Below are 23,833 nucleotides of genomic sequence, written 5' to 3'. Positions count from 1 at the left end.
GAGAGTTGCCTTTCTTACCTGCAGACACTGGTTGACCATTGAGGACTGTTTTGGCGCTGAAGCCTCTTTCTGTACAGATTATTCATTCATTACAGGTAGGAAGCTGGTCACTGTACAGTGGAGAAGACAGATGGCCACCATCTCTCCCAGGCAGTCAGAGTTAACATCACAGACTCCACGTCCCTTCTCATGGGAGACACTGAGGACCCAGTGTCACTTGAGTGGCATGTCTGTCTCAGATGCATATTCAGAATTCAATCATGAGGAAATATCGGACAAACCAAGGCAGAGGGACATTCTCCTAAACAACTGGACACTTTAGAAATGCTGATATTCCCAAGACAGAAGTTGAGGAGCTGGTCTAGACTAAAGGAGCCCAAAGAGATATGAACAACAGTACAAGGCATAAGACGGAATTGGGCCCAGGTCTGGGGAGAAATTGCCATCCAGAGATAGTTCGTAGGACTTCCCTGGTGGGCCAGTGGTTAAGAATCCGCCTGCCAGTTCAGGGGAAGATCCCACATGCCGAGGAGCATCTAAGCCCGCATGCCATAACTATTGAGCCCGTGCTTTAGAACCCAGGCTCCACAAGAGAAGCCACCGCAGTGAGAGACACAAACACTGCAACTAGAGAGGAGCTCCTGCTTGTAGCAACTAGAAAAAGCCTGCATGCAGCCACAAGGCCCCACACAGCCATAGATAAATAATAATAATAATTACAAAAAGAAAGCCTTCACATCCAAACTTGAATTTGGATGGTATTTGAGGCCACAGTAGTGTATTGTATCAAAATAACGTTTTCTGTATTTGATAGTTAGATGTATAAGAGAATGTCATGTCCTTAGGAAATATGCATTGAAGTATTTAGGAGTAAAGAAGCCTATTGTCTACAAGTAACTCCTAAATGATTTAGAACAGAAATGGTCAGACTCTTGACAAAAAGGTAAAGTAGTGAGGATTCTGGACTTTGCAGGCCATGTGGTCTCTGTCGCAGCTACTCTTGCTCCGGCAGACGATATGTAAATGAATGGGCGTGGCTGTGCTCCAGTGAAATGGATGTTTATTCATGGATTCCAGAGCTTCAATTTCGTATACGTTTTACATGTCACGAAATATTCTTCTTTTGATCTTTTGCAACGAGACAAAAATCATTTCTAGCTTACTGCCTGTACAAAATCAGGTGGCCAGATTTGGCCAGTGGGTTTACTGATGCCTGATACAGATAAAGAACACACACACACACAAACACACACGTGGGAAGAAAGCAAATATATCATAATGCTAATAGTTGGTGAATCTGGGCGAAAGGTGTAGGGGAGTTCTTTGCGCTCTTAGAATTCTTTCAGAAATGTGAGATTATTTAAAAATTAAAAGCTAAATTAAAAAAAATGAGACACGGTTTTCCTCTCTGGGGGCTCAGGAAGGAGAGAATGAGGAAACTGTATAAATCCAGGGGACTGAGCCCTCTCAACTGAGGGCCAAAGGAGATATGCTCAGAGCATTCTTCCATGTTGCCCCTAAGTGTTATCTATTCACTTCACTGCCTTCATTTTTTTCATATTTTCAGGCTTAACTTTCATATCTAGGAACCTGCTTGGTGGACATGAGGGTTTAGGCTATGGGCCTCACTGCCCACCCCTTTTTCCTCTCTGCTAATACAGTTCTCTGCCACCCTAGCAGACAGCCCCCTTAAATATGGCCATTGGATTATTGTTTCTAATTTTATGGTCCCCATGCCCTCATATTGTTCTCTCCAGATCGTTGGTATTTGTCTTAGATTATCAGGACTCTGGAGGAGACTGGTTGTTTCCCTGCATAGGGCAGTACCCAAGGGGAGGTATGCTGTGGCAGTAATGTCGAGAAGATCCTCTGTTACATTCTCCCTGCCGTGGGGAGCACTGTCTTGTATTTCCTCTGGCCTTGTGGTCCGGAATGGTTATTTCCAGGAGTAAGATATTGAGTGTATTGGAGTGGCTGTGCCTGGGATAAGGAGGGTTGACTTAAAGGGAGGAGGTATGTCTTTTTCTTAATTGTCTTACCAAGAACTGTCTTCATTGCCAAGATCAGAAATCCAACTCAAACTGGACTGACCAGAAAGAAATTTATTAATTCATATAACTAAGAGTATCAGTGTTGCATTCAGACTTGGTTAGATTCAAGCGCTGAAATGACACTATAAGAATGCTGTCTCTTACTGTGTCCCAATTCTGTTTTCCTGTTTGGCTTCATTCTTCTTTTTAAAAAATTATTTATTTGGCTGCATCAGGTCTTAGTTGTGGCACATGGGATCTTCAGTCTTCATTGTGACATGGGGATCTTTAGTTGTGGCAGTTGCAGCATGTGGGATCTAGTTTCCTCACTAGGGATCGAACCCTGGCCCCCTGCATTGGGAGCGTGAAGTCTTAGCCAATGGACTCCCAGGGAAGTTCCCAGCTTCATTCTTAGGCAGGCTCTCCACACTCAACAGCCCCAGGTGTGCCTTCTACCAGATTAACAAACCCAGGAGAAAGAGGGCATCTCTAAATCAATACTTGTAGGTGAAGTTCCAGAGCTGACTCTCATTGGCTCAGTTTGAGCCATGTATCCACCTATGAACCAATCAGTTGCTGGGGGGAATTGGAGAATACTGATTAGCCAGGCCTGGGTCACATGACCATGCTTGGCATGGGCACTGTTAGCTCTACTCAAACCACCTGGACCAAGAATTGGCAAGAGGTGGCTGGCCCCTCAGAGGGGTATTTGGTTTCTGTTCCCATCAGAAAAGACAGAACCTGCACAGGAAAAGACAGCAGTTCCTTATTACACTAGTGCTGCCTTCCCCAAATCCAGCCCCAGCTTTATAAGTTAGATCTTTCATAGGTGTACTTGTATCATCTTAACTGTCAAACTGGATTCTGTAGTCACAAAGAGCTGACTCACTGGAAAAGACCTTGATCCTGGGAAACATTGAAGGCAAAAGGAGAAGGGGGCAGCAGAGGATGAGATGGTAGCATCACTGAATGAATTTGAGCAAACCCTGGGAGGTCGTGAAGGACAGGGAAGCCTGGCGTGCTACAGTTCATGGGGTCGAAAAAAGTCAAGTCGGACACGACTTAGCGACTGAACAATAATATACGCTGACACAAGCAGACTGAAAAATAACCCCTTTATGTTCTCCTAACACCCTGCCTGGGCTCTTCTATCCCTCAGGAAACTCACAGGATCTACAAGCAGAAGCTGGAGGAACTGAATGCACTCCAGACTTCGTGTAGCAGCTCCATCAACAAGCAGAAGACGCGACTGAAGGACCTGAAACTCACACTCCAGAGGTAGGCGGGCTGCAGCTCAGAGGCTCCCCTGGCTTTTAGGGACAGAATCTCAACTCAAAACTGGCTTGAGCCGAGAATGGAAATTTTAATGGAAAAAAACAGAAGTGGCGTCAAGCATCACTGGATCCAGGGGGTCAAAGGGTATTTTTAGGAATTTGGTTTTTTTCCTCTCAATTCTGCCTTCCTCTAGACTGGCTTCACTTTCTGGCTGAGATGGTCACTGAGATAGCCACCAGCAGTGCCAGGCTGTTTTCTTAGCCTTTCTTCCTACTGGCTTGGCCACCCGAGCAGAATGAGAACTCGTCTTTCAGCACAAACAAGTGCTGGGTGTGAGTCTCATTGGCTGGAACTGGTCATGTGACCATCTGTGACCCAGTCATTGAGATGCGGTTTATATAAGACTTGGGGTCTTCCCTGGTGACTCAGAGGTAAAGAATCTTCCTGCAGTTCAGGAAACCTGGGTTGGGAAAATCTCCTGGAAGAGGAAATGGCAACCCATTCTAGTATTCTTGCCTGAAGAATTTCATGGACATCTGAGCCTGGCAGGCGAGCCCACGGGGTTGCAAAGAGTCGGACACGACTGAGTGGTAACACTTACTTGAGACTTGGTCCTGTGCTCAGTTTATGGACCTGGGGGATGGGACGGCTCTACTTGGACTGCTTGGGAGGGGGAAGAAGATGAGTCATAGTTCCCACAGGAACGTTGTTATGAGAAGTCCTGTCAGGCAGGCAAATAGCAAGTATCCTTCTCTCAGGCAAAGGGAGTTCACCCCACCAGGTCTCTGGTGTAGGGGGTGAGAGGTCCGACATGCCTGGTGGGGATATACTTGAGCTTATGACCTAGTTCATTTCCTAAGGCCAGGATCACCTGTTCACTTCCTAGTCCCATGTCTTTATGGTTTGGAAAGTGCTGTCATTCCCTGCAAGTGAGGGAGTCCAGTGATGCTGTGACCCCCTAGGGAGACAGGAAAACAGGCTCTGAGTGCCTTGTCCCTGGCCGCTTAGTTGGGCCTCCATTCCAGTTTATGATTCCTGGGTGATTCTTCCCTTCCCAATGGAAAATTTGGGAGATGGTTACTGATGATACCCCTAACCTTGACTGGCCATTTTGGATATGGAGGCCCATTAGTCATGTGAAGAGTGTGGATGGTTCCACATAATGACATCACCACTCTTGGAAAAACATATCTCACTGATGGTAGGACTCCAGTCTTTCATCTGTCTAGGGTTTTTCATTCCTGGCACTGTTGATTCTTCTTTGTTCCCGGGGGCTGTCCTGCTCACTGTAGGATGTTGAGCAGCATCCCTGGCCTCTACCCACTAGGTGCAAGTAGAACTCTCTACTCCTGTCATGAGAGCCCAGAATGTTCCCAGACCTTGAAGTGCCTTCATGGTTTGGGAGAACTCCCATCCCAAGTTTCCCCAGTTGAGAACCATTGGGTTGGAAGGTTGACTCGTGAGTTAGGTTCCCCAGGACCCCTGCTATTCTTCTGAGTATCTATGACTTGATTTTCTAGTTTTGAAATTAAATCTCACCAAAGAACAACAATCAGGCCTTGGTTGGTTGACTGCTAATACTTTCAAAACTCTTTTCCTGTCTGCACTCTTCATAGCCTTCAGGTTATTCCTATAGAATAGCGTGGAGGGTGGTATTGCCAGCCAGTATCCCTGGAGCTCGTACTATGTGTCAAGTGTTCTAAATGTTTTACACTGCATTTACTCACTGTGTCCTCACAATGATATCGTTTACAAGGTAGGTCTGATGTTATCCCTATTTTTGAGGTATGGAAAAAAAAGCAGAGAGGTTAAAGGATGTTTCCCAAGGCTGGCAGGGAGCCAGCATCAAACCCAGAGAGTACAGCTGGAGAGCTGAGGTTGCCAGAAGCACTGAGATGGAAAGATGCGGGGCAGTGCCTAGAGCTTCTGGTTTCTTCATCCAGTCTGTGTAACGCTTGTCTCACCCCCACACCTCTGACCTCAGGTACAAGCGCCATGCCAGTCGGGAGGAGGCAGAGCTCGTTCAGCAGATGGGTGCCAACATCAAGGAGCGGCAGAACATCTTCTTTGACATGGAGGCCTACTTGCCCAAGAAGAATGGGTAGGAGCTGGGGACCTGCCCTCACACCCCCAACACTGTACAGATGCCCAGGCCTGGAGCACCAGGTCTGCATGCCTCTGACCTCCTTGCTGGGGTTGAGGAGGAAACCAGGGCAGGAAAGAGAAGGAAGCTTCCTTACATGACCCTCCATGAACCCAGGAGGGGACCTCAGCCCCTCCGTGTGGCAGTGACATTCCTGGAAGGGCTTTTTCAAGGAACCAGACAAAGGATCTGGTTCCCAGTCTCTGCCATCTGCCCGATGTCACCTGAGGTCAAGAGGAAACGTGTTCTCATTCAAGAGAACAAACATCCATTGAGGGCCCCTGTATGCCTGGCATTGTGCAGGGGGCTCTCTTGACGTCAGTCATTTCGTGCATGCTCAGAGGTGCACTCACCTCTACAGCCCGGTGAGTGAGATCCAGGAATCCCTGTTCTAAAGGTTCAGAGAAGTGGCTTTAGGAAGCATCTTGCCCAGCGGGCTCAGACTGGGTTAGGTTGAACCAGGATGTGAACACTGGACATTCTGACTCTGGTGCTTGTGTTCTTTCCGTTTTCCTTCTTCAGAGAAGTCCCATCTTCTTCCTCAAGTGACATCTCTGCCACCTCGTAAAGAGGGATCCTTATAGCATTGTATCATGACTTGACGTGGGTGGCTAAATGCATGTCCCAGGAAGCACCCTGACTTTCTTCCTGGTTTGACCCAGACCTGAGTCAGAGCCTTCTACCAGAGGCCTTCCTCTTGTCTTCTCCTTTTTGGCCGTGTTTGGTTAAAAATTCCAGGCTTTGGGTGGTGATAACTTTCTGCAGAATGAAACAGCATGACCTTCTTTTAAAGTCGGATTCACTCTCCCAGCTCCAGTCTCCCTAGTCCTCTGTCCAGCTTACATTAGTTAGGAATCCTTGGAATACAAATGACAGAAAACCCAACTCAAAGTTGCTTAATTAATAACAGGACATTTATTGACACATGTAACTAAAAAGTCCAGGTGCAGCTCTAGGTAGGACTGGATACTGGTAAACTGTGTCCCTATTTATTTATTTATTTTTACTCTGTTTTGCAGTGTGTGAATTTTATTCACAGGCAGGCTTCCTCCACAAGCTGGCCCCAGCAGCTCTGGGTTTGCATCCTACCTGCTTAGCAAATCCGGTACAGAAAGCCTCTTTGTTCTGTAGGAGTTCTGGGAAAGGTCCTCTTATTGATTCTCATTGGCCTGGATTGTGTTCCATGATCATGATTGACCCAATCAGGAGGTTGCACCACTTTGACTGGGGGAACCTGGGTCATGTGCCTTACCCTAGAGCCTAGGGGGAAAAGTGATTCTCTGAAGGGGAAATTATACTGCCCTTCTAGGAGGTAGGGACTATATGCTAGGTGAGAAAAATAGATAGTTTTCTGACACCTCTGCTCTTGATGCACAAGACTGGAAATCTACCTTGATTTTACCCATAGCTGGAAGAGGGCTTTTCTGTTCCCTTTTCTCCTCTCAAACTTCTATGCATCCTTCAAAGCCCAGTTCACATGTTACTACCTCAGTGAAGTCTTTCTAAACCCCTCTCTCCGTCTGTGGAATTAACTTGTCTTCCCCTGAGATCTCCTAACCCTTTATTTTCACGTTTATTAATTAGCATTTTAGGGGCTTCCCAGGTGGCTCAATGGTAAAGAATCCACCTGCTTAGTGACTGGTAAAGAATCCTGCCAGTGCAGGACCAGCAGGAGACACTGGGTTAGAAGGATCCCCCGGAAAAGGAAATGGCTCCCTACTCCAGTATTCTTGCCTGGGAAATCCCATGGGCAGAGATGTCTTGGGGGGCTACAGTCCATGGAGTTGCAAAGAGTTGGACGTAACTGAGCATGCATGCACATAGCATGTTAGAGTACAGGCTGTTGTAACAGAAGCATCATGGCACAGTGGCTCAAACATGTGAGGCTTTTGTCTCTGGCACATAACAGTTCAGAGGTGAGTGGGCCAAGAATGTTGGGCTCCTGGGGTCACCTAGGTGCTTGGTCCTTGCAGCTTACTTACTACTCACCACTTCTTTAGGAGTTGTTCTCATCTGCATGGCCAAAGCTGGGTCACACCATCGCATTCTCAACAAGCAGGAAAGAGTCAGGCTGTGGAGGGCAAGCAGATCCCTTTTTACAAAAATGTTTGCCATTTGCTAGTGAAGCCAAACACATACATACCATACGACCCAGAAATTCCACTCCTGGGTGTATATACACTCAGTGAAAATGAGTGCTGAACGTTCACAACAAGGAAGCCAGACATAAAAGGCCACGTATCACATGAGCCTGCTTACACGAAATGTCAAGAATAGACAAATCCACAGAAACAGAAGGTAGATTAGTGGTTGCCAGGGGCTGAAGGAGTGACTGCTAGTGGGTAAGGACTTTCTTCTTGGGGTGCTGAAATTTCATGTTCTGGGATTAGGTGACACTGATGTTTGTACAACGTTGTAAATATACTTGAAACCATTAAATTGTATAATTTGTTTTTAATGTAAACATGTTTTATGAGCTCACCTTATTATTTATTTTTTAGATTGAGGTAGACATAGCAATTTGATATTTCTGTACAGTACAAAATAATCACCACTAAGCTGTATACTTTATTTTTTATTTTTAAAAATATTTAGCTGCAAGGGAGGCTGGGAAACATGGTCTGTAAGCCAGCTAAAATGGGGAGAAATGGGTTAATCATGATGGTCCTGACAGTTGCCATGTTCTCTAGTTAATCATTTTCATTCTCATATGATGTGAGAACTTTACTGTTGAGCTTAGCATCTCGTTTTCTAATATCTGGTGCTCAGTGCCATGCTTATTGTGCGTGCGTACTCTGTAGCCACCAGGCTCCTCTGTCCATGGGATTTCCCAGGCAAGAATACTGGAGTGGGTGGCCATTTCCTCTTCCAGGGGATCTTCCTGACCCAGGGATTGAGCCCATGTTTCCTGTATCGGCAGCGGGTTCTTCACCACTGGGCCACCTGGGAAGCCCTTGCCATGCTTATTAAGTTTGAATCTTTTTGGTTGGGGCCGACTCCTGGGGTTGTTGGCTCGGTGGCCCTCACAGGTCTTTCCTTTCAGGCTCTACTTGAATCTGGTTCTCGGTAATGTAAATGTGACCCTTCTCAGCAATCAGGCCAAGTGAGTATCCCAGGCACCCCTCCACCTGACTGTATGGAATCTGGGCATTTTGCTTTTTCAGCTCAAGAGAGATGGGACCAAGCTAGTTTTTGCATTAAAAAAAAAAAATGTTCACAGCTGGGACTCTGGCTTTTGGTCTTTCCGATGGTCTCTTCCTTAGTATGTAGACCACCTGGGGGAGGTTTCCTTCCTTCCTTTCACAGAGTTAGTACATGATGTGGACTGGACTGCCAGTTTCCCGTGAGAAATGGCCCCCTGTCGCATTCCATGCCTTATCACACACATTCCTCCTGGGGCGTAGGCAGTCCTGGCCACCCCAAATGTATCCCATTTCCAGGGAAAATGGAGCTGTGGCTTTTCCACTACTGTAGGCGGTTGAGGAGGAGACCCTGTCTCAGCTCCTTGCCCGTCATGGGGCTCAAAACGTTAAACCCAGGAGTCCAGGGACAAAGGAAGCTTTGCACACTGACCCTCTTTCCCTATCGATCATTACCATTATTTCAAAATCTCTCCCTTAGTTTGATCTAACAGGTCAGGGATCCAGTGGGGTGATGGGTTATAGTGACGTGACCTTTCCTGGGGGTGTCTGTCGCTGCAGATTTGCCTACAAGGATGAGTATGAGAAGTTCAAGCTCTACCTGACCATCATCCTGCTCCTGGGTGCTGTGGCGTGTCGATTTTTCCTTCACTACAGGTGAGGGGGTGTGTTGGTATGTGTGCAGGGGTGAGGGAGGTGGGCCATGAGAGAAGGATCCAGGGTTTCTCTTGCATCTCCAGTGTTTGGTGTGATAAGGTATAGGGTAGAGAATGACCATTTATTATGGGAAATAGGAGTTCTGTCTGCCTTACAGCCATCCAACAAATATCTACTAAATGGTTGCTAAAGAGGCCTTATAACGTAGTAGTTAAGAAACAGCCCACTGTGGTCCATCCATACAATGGAATATTATTTGGCCACAAAAAGGACTGAAGTACTGACACGTGCTATAACACGGATGAAGCCTGAAAACATGGTGCTGAGTGAAAGCGCCCAGAGGCAAAAGGTCACTCACTGTATGCTCCCATTCATGTGAAATGTCCAGAGTAGGCAAAGACTATATAGAGACAGAAAACAGATTAGTGGTTGCCAGGGGGTAGTGGGGAGGCAAATAGGGAGTGACTGCTAAGGGCCACAGGATTTTTTGTTTTTTGGAGTGGTGAGAATGTTCTGGAATTAGATAGAGATGATGGAGGCGCCACTTGGTGAATATACTGAAAACACACTGACTTGCATCCTTGAAAAGGGTGCATTGTATGGTATGTGAATTGTATCTCAGTTACAAAAATAGAGGTGGTAGGGGGTAGGATGGGGAGCAAAAAAGGAAGGAAGGGAGGAAAGAAAGAGATAGACCACAGACTTCCTGGGTTTGAATCCTGCCTTCGAGACCTACTGGCTGTCAGATGGGCAGGTTGCCTCTGGGTGCCTCAGTCTCCCTCGCTGTAAAATGAGGGTGACACCAGACCCTGCCTCACTGGGTTGTAGTGACAGTTGAGTGCATTAACACTGCATGTGGCTGTGCCCAGCGCCTGGCACCCAGTGGCACGGTCGAGAGGGTCAGCTGCTCCATTTGCATGGGACAAGGGAGGTGAGCTGAAGCCGTCAGTGAGCCGAAGCCACGATCCCCCAGGGGGTTTTGTTTCCCCCTGCCCTGGCCCCGGGTTTCCTGCCCTGAGGGGAGGCAGCCAAGTGTGGCTTGGGCATTTGGCCCACGTGTCAAGAGTTTATTTCCTGGCAGGCACTTGGCTGGGAGTCCAGTTTCTGGGCTGCCCACTGGAGTGTCCAAACAAAGGTTCTTTCAGGCCCTGAGCCCATGCCTACCTGCTGCCTTGGGCCAGGGCCGCTTCCCTGGAGGGCAGAGGCTGCTCATGTCAGTCATGCCCACTCACGTGCCCCCAGAAAGGGGGCAGAAGTTCTTGACGTGCAACCAGATTTCCTGGTGCTCGGACTTCTGGGGCCCTCAGAGGACAAACCTGTGGTGTGCAGTTGAGTGCTCAGGCCCCCTGAGGGCCTGGCATCACCCTGTCTCCCATCCCTTTCTGTATTCATTTCCTGGGGCTGTCGTAACAAGGCACCACAAGCTGGGTGGCTTAGAACAATAGAAGTGTATTTTCTCATAGTTGTGGAGGCCAGAAATCTGAAATCAAGGTTGGAATCATGGTTGGCAGGACTACACTCACTCTAAAGACTAGAGGAGGAGCCTTCCTTGCCTCTCCCAGCCGCTGGTAGTGGCTGGCCATCCTTGGCATTCCCTTGGCTTAAGGCTGTTTCACTCTAGTCTGTCGTTATATGGCCATCTGCCCTGCGGCCCTATATCTCTCTCCTGGTCTTCTTATAGGGACACAGTCTGTGGGTTTAGGGTCCACCCTAACCCATTATCTCCTCATCTTCACTAATTATATTTACAAAGACCCTGTTTCCAAATCAAGTCATATTCTGAGGTTCTGGGTGGATTAGAATTTGAGCAGGGGGGAACACTGTTTAGCTGACTATACCTTCAATGGCTTAAAAAAGGGCAAGGGTGGGGAGCTGGATGGGCAGCACATCTCTGAACCTTAGTTTGCTCATCTGTAAAATGGGAAGTTGTTGTTCAGTCGCTAAGTCGTGTCCAGTCCTTTGAGACCCTGTGGACTGCAGCACACCAGGCTTCCTTGTCCTTTACTATCTCCTGGAATTTGCTCAAACTCATGTCCATTGCGTCAGTGATGCCATCCAACCATCTCATCCTCTGACACCCCCTTTTCCTCTTGCCCTCAGTCTTTCCCAGCATCAGAATGTTTTCCAGTGAGTCAGCTCTTCACATCAGGTGGCCAAAGTATTGGAGCTTCAGCATCAATCCTTCCAATGAATATTCAGGGTTGGTTTCCTTTAGGAGTGAGTGGTTTAAGGGACTCTCAAGAGTCTTAACCAGCACCAAAATTCGAAAGCATCAATTCTTCGGCGCTCAGCCTTCTTTATGGTCCAACTCTCACATCTGAACATGACTACTGGAAAAACCATAGCTTTGACTAGACGGACCTTTGTTGGCAAAGTGACATCTCTGCTTTTTAATACACTGTCTAGGTTTGTCATAGCTTTTCTTCCAAGGAGCAAGCATCTTTGAATTTCAGAAATGGGAAATAATACTGTCTTTGTTTGGGTTTCCCCAGAAGAAATCCCCCAAGAAAAGCATGTGAGTGTCAATAATTTATTCAGGAGGTGATCCCGGTAAACACTGGTAGGGGAATGGAAGTGAGACAAGTAGGGTTATCCTGTGGGCACCTGGAGTTCAGTGCTGCTGGGGAATAGGAGACAGCAAAGGACAGGCTTCAGTTATTCCCCCTCAGGGGTGAGGGAGTGGGTGGTATTTATCCTCCAACTACTGTCAGTTAAGGGAGGCTTGACTCTCACAGAGTATTGCAACCTGTAGCATTTACGCTATAATTGTCTACAAAATAAAAAATGGAACAATGTAAGTGAGCATAATAGATACAATTATCCATTTCCACAGCCAAATTTAGTTATTACCAACACTCAGGAAGGCACATTTCCATGTATTGAACTTCAAGGCCCTACTCAAATGCCATCCCTTCTTTGGGGACTTTCTTGTCCTGGTCTGCTGTTCAGCTTTGTGTGTGCCTGGGGTGGAGGTGGGGCGGGGGGACAGCTGTCCCTGGTTTCTCATGTCTGTACCCCTCCCCGGGGCTGTTTCTCTATGCCAGGGTGACAGATGAAGTCTTTAACTTCCTGCTCGTATGGTATTACTGCACGCTGACAATTCGGGAGAGCATTCTTATCAGCAACGGCTCGAGGTAACAGGGGGCCCAGCTTTGCGGGGTGGTGCGGGGGAGCCAGAGGGAAATCTGTCGTGGAGGTGAGAGCTTTCACCCTCACCTTGCACCCCATTCCTCCATGTGGGGTGGGGGTATTCATGACTGTTGAGAACCAGGGAGGAGGAAAACAGTGTCTGCTGCTGCAGCTTCATGTGCAATGGTCAGTCTCTTGCTTACAAGAAACCCTCACTAAAATGAGTTTAGCACAATAGGAAATTTATTTTCTCACATCAAGGAATGGGTCCATTAGCGCTGAGTTCAGGGAAGGCTTAATCCAGGCATTCAGACGGTGTCATCAGGACCCAGTTTCTGTCTCTCAACCATACCTTCTACTGTGTTCTTTTCGTCTCGGGTTCCAGGGAGGAGCACCCAGCAGCTCCAGGCTCACATCTTCATTTCTAGCATTCCCAGCAAAATAAGGCACATTCCTGTCTCCCTGGAGTCTCCTTGGGTCCTGTTTGCACTCACTGATTATCTCTGGGCCAGTCGCACTGCTGTGATTGGCTGGTTGTGAGCCTTGTGCCCACCCCCAGGGCTGTCAACCAGCACCTCAAAGCTGAGTGTCAGGAGAGGAATGGTTCCTCGGAGGAAAGTGAGGCTACTGTCACCAGAAGCTTGAATGGACTCTGGTGAGAAAAGTGGAAGGTCCCGGACAGAGAGATTAGAGTATCAGGACTGAATTAAGACCCACGACTTGCCACTTGTAGGACCCATTTTCCATGGGTCTGATGCCTTTTGAGGGTGTCCATTTGAACCCCTGCATACCATTCTTGGCCCTGTTTTTCCTGAAACAAAAAGTAATAACCTCTCGACCCTCCTCACTTCCTTCTTCCTGGAGGCTGGTAAGGAATGGCCAGGAGCTGTGTATTTAAGATTGGGGTGTTTGCCAAACCCCCGAATAATTTGCTACCTTCTCACTTCCCTGCCAGTGGTCACTCATGGCATATCCCTGCCCCGCCAGGCCTTACCCTGAACATAGAGCTGAGAGGTAAGGACCAGGGGAAACAGCTGTTCTTAGGTATGCAGCCCTGTAGCATGTAGCCCTTTAGAAAAGATCAGTGTTTCTCAAACTGCACTCATCCTTTACCATGTCCAGCATCACCTGGATGATAGTTTTTTCACAATTTAAATCCACCCTCTTTTTGTTTTAATTTTTAATTAAATGTGAATTTATTTTAAAAGGAAACTTTTATTTTACCACCATACATGGAAAACCAGCATCAATTGCAGGAAAGAGGAAATAGTGTAAAAATAGAATTTCATTTTCATTGTCTAATTTATTGAAGTCAATGATTCCTGCTTCCTGAAGGCTCTGAGCCTGAGGCTTGCTATCTCTCTTACATGTGTGTACATGTGATAAAAGGGAGATGAGCAGATCTCTATGTATGTATGTATGTGTTAATTGCTCAGTCGTGTCCAACTCTTTGTGACCCCATGGACTACAGCCCACCAGACTCCTCTGTCATGGCGTTCTCCAGGCAAGAATACCGGAGTGGGTTGCCATTCCCTTCTCCAGGGAATCTTCCCAAGCCAGGGATTGAACCTGGGACTCCTGCATTGCAGGCAGATTCTTTACCATCTGAGCCACCTGGGAAGCCCAAGAGCAGGGGATTTTGTATATTAAAGATGTCCTGGTATTGTCTCCCTGACTTGATCAGGAGAATGGAAAGAACAGGCCTGATGACTTCTCACCACGTGACTCAGTATCATCTAGTGTTACACTCAGATACCATCTAAAACTTGGTGGTACATGCCCCATGCTTTGGGAAACACTGAAGTCAAAAATCCTACCAAATCAATAACATTTGTAGTTTTCCTTAATTTTAGTGATTGTATTTTCCCGCTTTGGGGCATGGTTGGAGGGGACCCAGGGTAGTACATAGTGGGGAAATGGGCCCAGGGCAATGGGCCAAGCTTTCTTGTTACTAATTCCCTTCATGCTCCCCTGGGCTTGGTGTTGGGAGTTTCCTCCTCCTGATGAACTCATATTAAGAATGTTTGGGGGCATGCTACATCTTTAACAGTCACTAACACTTGAACAAGAGTTACTCTTGTCCCTTTTTTCTTGTATGACAAACTGTGGGTGGGGGGTTCCCTGAGAGAAGGGAACAGGTGAGTCGAGGTCCCTATAAGTGTGGAGCACACCCAGAAAACAGGGAGGAGGACTAAAGGGGTCAGTAGGATTCCAGAGCCACCTCACTTGCCTGATACCTTAGTGGGGCCTTCTCTGGGGCCTCCCTAGGGCTTGTGCTCTGATGGGACAACTGGAAGGGCTGTCACTGAGCTGGTAATGCAAAGCTTTGTGTGTGGTCCAATCTGTCCCCGACCTGCCATTTATTACACATTTATTTTATGTATTTTACATTTTATTTTATTTTGCTGTGCCACAAAGCATGCAGGATCTTAGTTCCTTGACCAGGGATCAAACCTGGGCCCCTGCAGTGGAAGTGCGGAGTCCTAACCACTGGACCACCAGGAAGTCCGCATTACACTTTTATTGAGCAACTTCTAAGTACCAGACACTGAGTAGGGACTCCAAGATAGCTCCCACGTGGAGCCTTTTGGGAGCACTCAAGACCATTCATGGCAAGTATGCTTCAGGAACCACACTCCCCCGGGCCTGCCTCCCCAGTCTGGCCTTCGGCACAGATCTGGATGTGCTGGTGGTGGGGACCGTGGGATGAGTGGGGTGGGCCTGCACGGATGTCTTATTTTCTGGAATGACTACGGGAGTTGTGGTCAACTTGTGGGAGAGGGAGGCCTGGCAGGTGGACCAAAGTTGGGTGATTAAAACTTGTGATTCGTCCTCAACATCTGTTGAATAGTTAGCCTCCATCCTCCCCCACTCCTTCTCAGAGCTGATTTTTCTCCTGAGGGTGGGCACAGGAGATGCCTGTGAGGTTTCCCCTCACACTTGGCCCTTATTAGGGAATAGCTAAGAAACCAGTTCAAGAATACACAGTGAGGAGGAGGCAGGGGTCCAGTTTGGGACGAAGGCTGCCTTTCTCTGAAGTGTCCCACAGCCAGCTCTGGAGCTCACAGTGGGTACCCAGTGAATGCCCCAGAGTCTGTGTAGAAATGAACTGAACCCAAGCTCTGTAGTGAAGGAAGTTCATTGGGGTCGTCTTGGTGTTGGAGAGACAGCTGAACCTGAGCCAGATAGACTTCCTGGAGGCTTGCTGCCCAGTTTTGGTCTGATTGAACCTCTTTTATCCTGTTTCCAGTTGCATCCAAGACCTGAATTAGGGGTGTGTAGGGGGGAAGCAGGCTTTGAGAGGTGGGTGTGTAGGGGGAACGCCGGCATCATGGGATGGAGCCGGCCATGGTTTGTGTCTGGTGTTTCCCATGTGAGATGTAGCTCCTTAGCTCAATTAGAGCCATAAGTAAGTCAACTTCCCTTCCAGATTTTGCAAATGATGGAAAACCACCTGATAGGAGTAAACATGAAAGGGTATTTATTGGAGCATATAAATAGTTCACGGAGGTCCAGACTGCTCAAACAATGTTAATTTAACCGGCCTCCTCCTCCTCCTCCCTTTTTCCTTTCCTGCTACCTCCTGCCCTGGCTCCCAGCAGCCCAGGCCAGCACCCCACAGGGATCAGCAATCCCAGAGGAAAGAGCATCTTTCCTCTACTGGTCCAGGGGCAGTACTTGAGACAGACTTCTAATTGGCCAGGCTCAGGTCACATGCTCATCCCTGAACCAGTCACTGTGCTGGAGTGATTTAGCGTCTCCATTGGCTAACTCTGGGTCGTGTGCCCAGTTATCTTAGCTCCACCACCCAGACTGACTGGGGGTGAGGTAGTTCCCCCAAGGAAAGACAAAGGGGAGAGCAGAACAGGGAGTGATCAACAGACAGACAAAACAGCAGATGTCCTCTGCAGTAGTTCCGGGATAGAATGAATAATGAATCAGAAATCACGTTGCCTTTTCTGGCAAGCCAGCCCACCAGTGCCCATAACGAATGGGCTTTTGTAAGGGCCTTTCCTAAGATACAGAGGGGTGGGGTGGCAGAGGAGAGAGGGAGCCTTGGTGTAGAGGCCATTCCCCGAGCTGCCCAGATGACCCGAAGCTCAAAGGCAGAGAGTGCCAGGGGATGACTAGTGACTGGTGCCTGGATCTTATGCTGAGGTGTCCTGAAGCGAGCTCTCCAGGCACAATCCCCTGATATCAGAACATGCTGTTCATACTACATTCAGGCTATGCAATGGGCTGGCCTTCTTGGCGTACCTACTGTCTGCTCATTTAAAAGGCCACAAGCTCCTGCAGGCTTCGTTTCTGGGGCAAAACGGACCCTAGAGATGGACTGCTGAAGGGTGAAGGTCTCTTTCTGGAGCGGTACAAATGTCCTAAAACTGACTATGGTCATGTTTGCACAACTCTGTGAGTACACTGACTTGTATACTTTAAATGGGTGAATTGTATGGTGTCTGACAACAGCACAATAAAACTGTTATAAACTGTTATATAAACACACACACACACACACAGTTATATAAACACACACACACACACACACACACACACACACACACACACACACACACACACACACACACACACACACACACACACACACACACACTCTCGTACGTGCGGAGCACCAGTCCAGAGCCCTGGGGTATGCAGATGGACAGAGGGGCTGGCGAATGCACGCTGGGAAAGAGGACGTTTTTAGCCTCTCCCAGTGCCGCTGAGCTGTGTTTATTGGTGGCGTCTGTCAGCGCTGGGCTGTGGGCACAGTGAACTGTGAAATTAGAAGCTGCTGCTCAGCCAGGCTTGCTGCCGAGAGCCTGTGTCAGGCTCCAGCCCGTCCTGGACAGGGGGCGAGTATTTCTCTGGGCACCTTTGGCAGGTAGGACAGAGAACGGGGGCTTGCCAGGCCTCCAAGGGCTTGCAGAGACTTGTTGGTTGCTCTACAAGATGAAGGTCTAAGGATAGGGCCAGTTATTTTTTTGGTCAGAAACCAAGGTTCCTCAGAGACCCTGACAGGCAGGGCAGGGACACGGGGAAGGGAGATTGGGAATCAGGAAGTGGACAGATGTCCCATCCTGTTCCGTGAACTCACTTGGCACCTGCATTAGCCTCCCGTCCAGTCTGTCCTGGTGGCATCTATACTAGCTGCACTTCCTGGACATCACTTTTTTCATTTCAGCATTTATTGAGTACCTACTGTTTACCAGGTGCTGTTAGTGCTAGGAATAAAAAGCCTCCTAAAACCTTGTTTCTCCTCATAACCACTCAAGCATCCACAGGCTGTTGCCCAAACACCTAATTTATGACCAGACATTTTTTGTGGCTGTATCGTGTGGCACGTGGGATCTTAGTTCCTGACGAGGGATTAAACCCGCAGTCCCTGCATTGAAAGTGTGGAGTCTTAACCCCTAGGCTGCCAGGGAAGTCTCTTTCATTTATTTTCTTCTTTCTTTCTTTCTCTTCCTTCCTTTCTCCTTCCCTTCCTTCCTTCCTTCCCAGAACTATTGAACGGCTTCCCAGATGGCTTAGTGGTAAAGAACCTGCCTGCCAGTGCAGGACACACAAGAGATGAGGGTTCAGTCCCTGGGTTGGGAAGACCCCTTGGAGAGGGAATTGGCAACCCACTCCAGTACTCTTGCCTGGGAAATCCCATGGACAGAGGAGCCTGGTGGGCTACAGTTCATGGGGTTGCAGAGAGTCAGACAGGACCAAGTGACTAAGCACACACACAGTCATTGAAGGGCTGAGAGGAGAAGAGAGGAGTAAGATGCTGTCCCTACCCTTACAATGTTTATGTCCAGGCTGGAAGGTTTTAAGACAACTCAAATCCACTTATTAGGACAGTGCAAACGAAAACCTCAATGACACACCAATTTTCACATAAGAAGATTGGGAGAAATTTTAAAATTAGGTATTCCGTGTTGGTGAGGGTTTGGGGAACTCGATATTCTCTACTGCCGATGGGTGTGTAAATTGGGAATTGCTGTTTGGGGAGGTAATTTGAGAAATAACCACACACGTGCCCTCTGAGCCAGCCATCCTGCATGCTTACTTCCTGGTAGCCGCCATGGAGAAACGGCGTCATGACACAGGGGACTTCCACGGGATGTATGGCAACATGAGGGATGACAGTGACAGTTCAGGGGTGGCTGAGTAGACTACGGCAGAGCAGACACATCCTGAAATGTCGTGTCACGTTTAAGAGGTCGGTGGCAGGTCTGTAGATACAGGCCTGGAGTCAAGACAAGGAAGCAAGTCGCAGGATGATTTTAGTTATAGTCTAAATTTAAAAAAAAAATTTTTTTTTAATTTAATAAAAGGGACTTCTTGGAACTTCCCTGACAAAGACGCCATACTCCCAATGCAGGGGGCCCAGGTTCAGTCCTGGTCAGGGAACTAGATCCCACATGCCACAGCTAAGGTCCAATGCAGTGGAATAAGTACATAAATTTTTAAAGGGGGGGACTTCCTGGTGGTCCAGTGATTAAGACTCTGAGCATGCAATGTAGGGGAACAGGGATTTGATCCCTGATCGGGGAACTAAGGTCCCACATGCTGCATGGCTCGGCCCAAAACAATTTAAAGAAAGAAAGAAAAACAACTAATCCATCAGCTCATCCCCCAAACCAGCAGATCTTCAGGTGCCTCCATTTGGAGCCCATCTCCCCCCTTGGCCCCCACTCCAGTTGTCTCCCGAGAGAGTGTTCTGGAAAGACGAAGGTTAACTGCTTCTCCCACATGGATGCTTCCTGTGTCCCAGTCCCTGGTATCCCAGGGTGCACTTGGCAAAGCAGATTCCTGCCTCCTCATGTTCTGATCACTGAGCTCTTGGAGGAGGCCTGGGGAGGCCAGCAGAGGCCTGAGACACACTCTGGGACCTTGAAGAATAGAGACTGCCTGTCACACTGGAGAGGGGTGACAGCCAGGCTCCCTGCCCCTCTTTGGAGTGATAGCCCTGAGCCAGGGGAGCGCTGGGTTCTTCTTATTTATTTGGCTGCCCTGGGTGGGATCTTCAGTCTTCGTTTTGCCGTGGGGCATCTTTAGTTGCAGCAGGCAAACTCTTAGCTGTACCATGTGGGATCTGGTTTCCCGACCAAGGATCCAACAGGAGCCCCCGGCTTTGGGAGCGAGGAATCGGCCATGGGCCCACTAGGGAGGTCCCAGAGCTGGATTCTGACCGCAGGGTCCCAGCAGCTTGTGGACTGGATGAGTGAAGTCCAGGGCTGGGCGAGGGCCTGCTGTAGACAGAGGAGCAGATGAGCCTAGGGCCTGGGGCCCCCAGAGAGCAGCTGTGTCTGGGATGGAACAAGGCACTTCGAGTACAGTCTGTTGTTCCTCTGTGTCTGTGTGGGTTAACATAGGTAGCTGCAGCTCTGTGTAAACGTGTGCGAGTGTTCTGTGTTTACTCAGCATGCTTGTTGAGCACCTGCTCTAAGCCAGGTGTCACGATACAGATGAACAGACAGTATCTCTGCTCTTTTGAGTGGGGAAGGGGGTTCAGAAACAAATGAGGAAAGAATGATAATTTTAGATAGTGATGAGCACCGTGAAGAACATGAAGCAGGGTAACGTGATCCAGAGCGGGGCTGTCTAGCTGTTGCAGATAAGGGGGTCAGGGAAGGCCTCTTGGAGGAGGTGACAGGTGGTCCACAAACTTGAATTTGGACCAGGAGCCAGGCCGGCCAAGATCTCGGAGCAGAGAGAACGGCAAGTTTGAAGACCCTGTTAGTCTGCTCAGGCTGCCGTGACAAAATATGACAAACTAGGGGACCTAAACAACAGAAATGTATTGTCTCGGTTCTGGAGGCTAGAAGTTCAAGATCAAGGTGCTGGCACGTTTCCCCTGAGACCGCGCCTGGCTTGCAGATGGCCACTGCATCCTCACAGGGCCTTTTGTCTGTGTGCACACACTTCGCTCCAGTCTCTTCCTCTGCTTCTAAGGACACCAAGCCTATCGCATTAGGGCCCCACCCTTATGACCTAATTTAACCTTAATTGTCTCTTTAAAAGTCCTCTCTCCAAATATAGCCACATTTTAAGGTACTGGGGTTAGAGGTCTTCAACATAGGAATTTGAGGGGAACATCATTCAGCCCGTCACAGGCCCTGAGGAAGCCATGGGCTTGGCAGGTTCAAAGAGAAGGCTACCTGGAGCTCCTGAGAGTGGGGGTGAGGAGGGGCAGAGAGGCGGGTCTTGGAGTGCTGGGGAGGTTAGGGAGGTGTTCTGAGGGTAGTGGGAAGCTGCTGGGGCCCAAGTGCCTCTCTGGGTCTCTGTGTGATTGTATATCTCATAGGACAGAGAGCAAAAGTCCCAGCTTGGGTTCATTTCTTGCTTCAAGAAGCTGTCTCTGGGTTGCGGATCACTCTTCTCCCTCAACACAGGCTGGGAAGCTTGCCTTTCTCTCCCCTCCTGAGCTCTTTTCCTTCTCTTCTCTCAAGAATTAAAGGCTGGTGGGTGTCTCACCACTACGTGTCCACGTTCCTGTCTGGAGTGATGCTGACCTGGTGAGTGTCTCCTGCTTGAGCCCAGGACCTCTGCTCACACTCCGCATGGAGGCGGTGGATGGGGACTGGTGGTAGGCCCAAGATTCAGGGGATTTGGGGGCTGACTTTTGGGCCGAGAAGTAAAAGTGTGAGCTTAGGAAGGGGCTGCAGGGCCACCCCAAGCCAACTGGGGACTTTTCCAAGGGCCGCTGACTACAGTGACAGGGAGCAAGTCTGGACAGAACAAGCACAGGGACAAGACTGTGACTGATGGAGGGAGGAGGAATGGGGGGGCATTTGGTCTTCAAGATGCCTACCCCAGCCCCCTTGGTTCTAGAATGTATTAAAGCAATGATGGAAATTACCTGGTCCAGCCCCAGGGACATGGAGATAAGGTAGAAATTGGGTTTAAAATCTTCTCTCTCTCTCTCTCTTTTGGTTGGAACAGAGATAGGATGGGGATGAACAAATGATTTCAGACTGGGGCTTCATCTTTGCTTTTCCTCCACTTTTCTGCAGGCCTAACGGACTAATTTATCAGAAGTTTCGCAATCAGTTTTTAGCGTTCTCCATTTTTCAGAGTGAGTGTCTCTTGCTCAGATTCTGCGGAGGGGCATGGTGTGGCTTTCACTGGTGGAGGTTGTGTGAAGAGTGGAGGTTGTGTTTTTCTTGTGTGAAAGGAGTGAAAGGACTGGGGGAGGTCCCTGGTCGGGCAGGGAAGGGTCCCAGAAATCCAGAAGGAGCTGTCCGCCATCTCTCCCCACCACTCCATCAGCTCCATCCTGCCGTCCAGCCCCCAGCCCCTGGAGAGGAATGTCCATCCCCTGAAGCTCCAGTTGCTACCTTTTTCTTCCCTGGTTCAGAATCTGACCAGTTGTGCTCTTCAGGAACTGGGTGGTGTTGGAAGCATCAACTCTGTTTCCCTTAAAATGGACATTTATGTTCTTTTTCTTATTTAAGAATAGCTCCAGATTTGTACACAATGAGGGGTTACCTCTGAGGAACAGAGATTGGATGGTTAAAGACGGGGAGTTTTACTTTTCACCAAGTACCTGTTTGTTCCCCTTGAATTTTATGCTGAATACATCTTACCTATTCAAAAAAAAAAAATTTCAATTCTTGAATAAAACCCTTATGTATAAACATAAGCCAAGAAGGAAAATTATGATAATTCTGTCCTTAGGGTGTTAATAGATATATGTTGGAAAAATATTTGAAAGGAAAATATGTTGGAAAATATTTTCATTCATAAACACATATACACACCTATAATACTGTATTACGTATAATCTACAAACATAGGATTCTTCTACACAGCTTTTTATAACCTAGTTTCTATTCTTTTAACAGTTATGATGGTATTTTTCCATGTCGACACACAGATTTCTGCCTCCTTGTGTTTTGGGTTCAGACGTGTGTGTGTGTGTGTGTGTGTGTGTGTGTGTGTGTGTGTGGTACGGTGTGGTGTGCTACCGTGCAGTGTGTGTTGGGGGTGGGAGGAGGCTGTACCCAGGCGCCCCTGGCCTCTGGGCAGTGGAGACCTGCCGGCCTGCCGCGGAGGTGTTGCTGGGCCCCCTAGTCCCTGAGCTGGGCGCTGTGCTCCCCCTACAGGCTGTGTCCAGTTCCTGCAATATTATTACCAGAGAGGCTGCCTCTACCGACTGCGGGCCCTGGGGGAGAGGAATCACCTGGACCTCACTGTGGGTGAGTAGCCCGGCCTGGTCAGCGGGGTGACAAGCACTGACCCTCTCTGTTTCCCCAGACTTTGCCCTGCGTCCGTCACGGGGACCAGGTGCCGGTAAGAACCTGACAGGACCTGCCACATGCAAGTCCAGGGCTTGCTGGCCTCATTCTAATTGCTTTTTGTAATTCTTGGTGGATTTCATTGCAGTTGACAAATGCAAGGCCAGCTGTGTGCTAGGCCCTGGAGGCTAAGCACCTGTAGCTTATCCTTTTTAGATTTCCATTTCTTTTTCCTGTGTTTCATGACATGCATAATGTTAGTCTAGTCTAGTGTTTTTACACTTGTGCAATTTATGTGTTTTTAACTTTAACTCATTGGGGTGGGTGCTGCATCAGGAAAACTCAGAGATTCTTCCTTTAAACTTTCAGGGGAAAGTGTTGTTAATAAAAATCTTCTGTTTTTTGAAGCAGTCATTTCCATCGAATTACTCTGCACAGTAGGCCCTATTTTGTCAAGACTCAATTGAAATGAAGCATGCCAAAGCCAGTTACGAAATATAAAACCCTGTGCAAATTGTGAAAAACCCAGTGCTGGCATGTCAGTGTCCTGTAAGAGTGGTCAGCCCACTTGGGTCACAGGGACGTGAGGCGTGAGGGCCACCAGGCCTGGTGGCAGGTATTCCGCCTGTTCCCTGGGTTATTTTCCAAGTGAGCACGCACCCACCTGGAGGAGGTGAACCCTCCTGATCGCAGAGTGACTGGCAGGGCCAGGCCACCTCACCCAGGCCCTTCACTCCCTCCTTCCTCTCCACAGAAGGATTTCAGTCCTGGATGTGGCGAGGCCTCACCTTCCTTCTGCCCTTCCTGTTCTGTGGCCATGTGAGTCCCCCTGAAGTTTGTGGGTACCCCCTCCCAGGAATAGAAGGTCCTAAGGCCTCTCCCTCTCTCACCAACCATCTGTGAGCTGGTGCCCTCGGGGTCCTGTGGCTGGGCCGGCAGGAGCGGGAATTGGCCCTGGGCACCTGCACGCCCCACCCCAGGCTGGGTGCCCCAGTTTCATTTGAAGGGAGTTGTCAGTGTCTCAAGGGCAGTTAACAGCAGAAGCTGGGGGGCTTGCCCCTGCCCCCTGGGCTTTCCCGCCTGGGTCTCAAGGGGACTCAGGTGAGCTGAGCAGTGCCTGCTTCCCCTCTCTAGTTCTGGCAGCTCTACAATGCCGTCACATTGTTTGAGCTCTCCAGCCATGAGGAATGCAGAGAATGGCAGGTATGGTGCTCGCACGTGTGTGTATTA

The 23,833-nt window shown here is 48.7% G+C and overlaps 1 protein-coding gene and 2 non-coding genes across 6 annotated transcripts in view; 1 reads left to right on the top strand and 2 right to left on the bottom strand.

Annotated features, from left to right (window-relative positions):
- Nucleotides 1–23,833, top strand: part of TMEM120B (transmembrane protein 120B) — a 44,062-nt gene that overhangs the window by 16,111 nt on the left and 4,118 nt on the right. For all 4 annotated transcript variants that reach the window (XR_008200809.1, XR_008200808.1, XR_008200807.1 and 1 more), the window contains exons 2-11: nucleotides 3,190–3,308; nucleotides 5,290–5,406; nucleotides 8,492–8,551; nucleotides 9,150–9,245; nucleotides 12,290–12,379; nucleotides 20,816–20,881; nucleotides 21,380–21,441; nucleotides 22,472–22,564; nucleotides 23,358–23,422; nucleotides 23,738–23,806. Coding sequence is in view for 1 of the 4 variants with exons in the window: in XM_052654641.1 (XP_052510601.1) it covers nucleotides 3,190–3,308; nucleotides 5,290–5,406; nucleotides 8,492–8,551; nucleotides 9,150–9,245; nucleotides 12,290–12,379; nucleotides 20,816–20,881; nucleotides 21,380–21,441; nucleotides 22,472–22,564; nucleotides 23,358–23,422; nucleotides 23,738–23,806 (837 nt within the window). In the remaining 3 variants the exon portion in view is untranslated. The remainder of the gene's footprint in view (nucleotides 1–3,189; nucleotides 3,309–5,289; nucleotides 5,407–8,491; nucleotides 8,552–9,149; nucleotides 9,246–12,289; nucleotides 12,380–20,815; nucleotides 20,882–21,379; nucleotides 21,442–22,471; nucleotides 22,565–23,357; nucleotides 23,423–23,737; nucleotides 23,807–23,833) is intronic.
- Nucleotides 13,923–13,994, bottom strand: TRNAC-GCA (transfer RNA cysteine (anticodon GCA)). The gene has a single exon. It is a non-coding gene; the product is annotated as a tRNA-Cys (tRNA).
- On the bottom strand, nucleotides 14,808–14,879 carry TRNAG-UCC (transfer RNA glycine (anticodon UCC)). Its single transcript has one exon. It is a non-coding gene; the product is annotated as a tRNA-Gly (tRNA).

This window comes from Budorcas taxicolor, chromosome 17 (genome assembly GCF_023091745.1).
Source record: "Budorcas taxicolor isolate Tak-1 chromosome 17, Takin1.1, whole genome shotgun sequence".
Lineage (NCBI taxonomy): Eukaryota > Metazoa > Chordata > Mammalia > Artiodactyla > Bovidae > Budorcas > Budorcas taxicolor.
The sequence above is the reverse complement of the archived record's forward strand: the minus strand, read 5'-3'. Positions and strand labels throughout refer to the sequence as shown.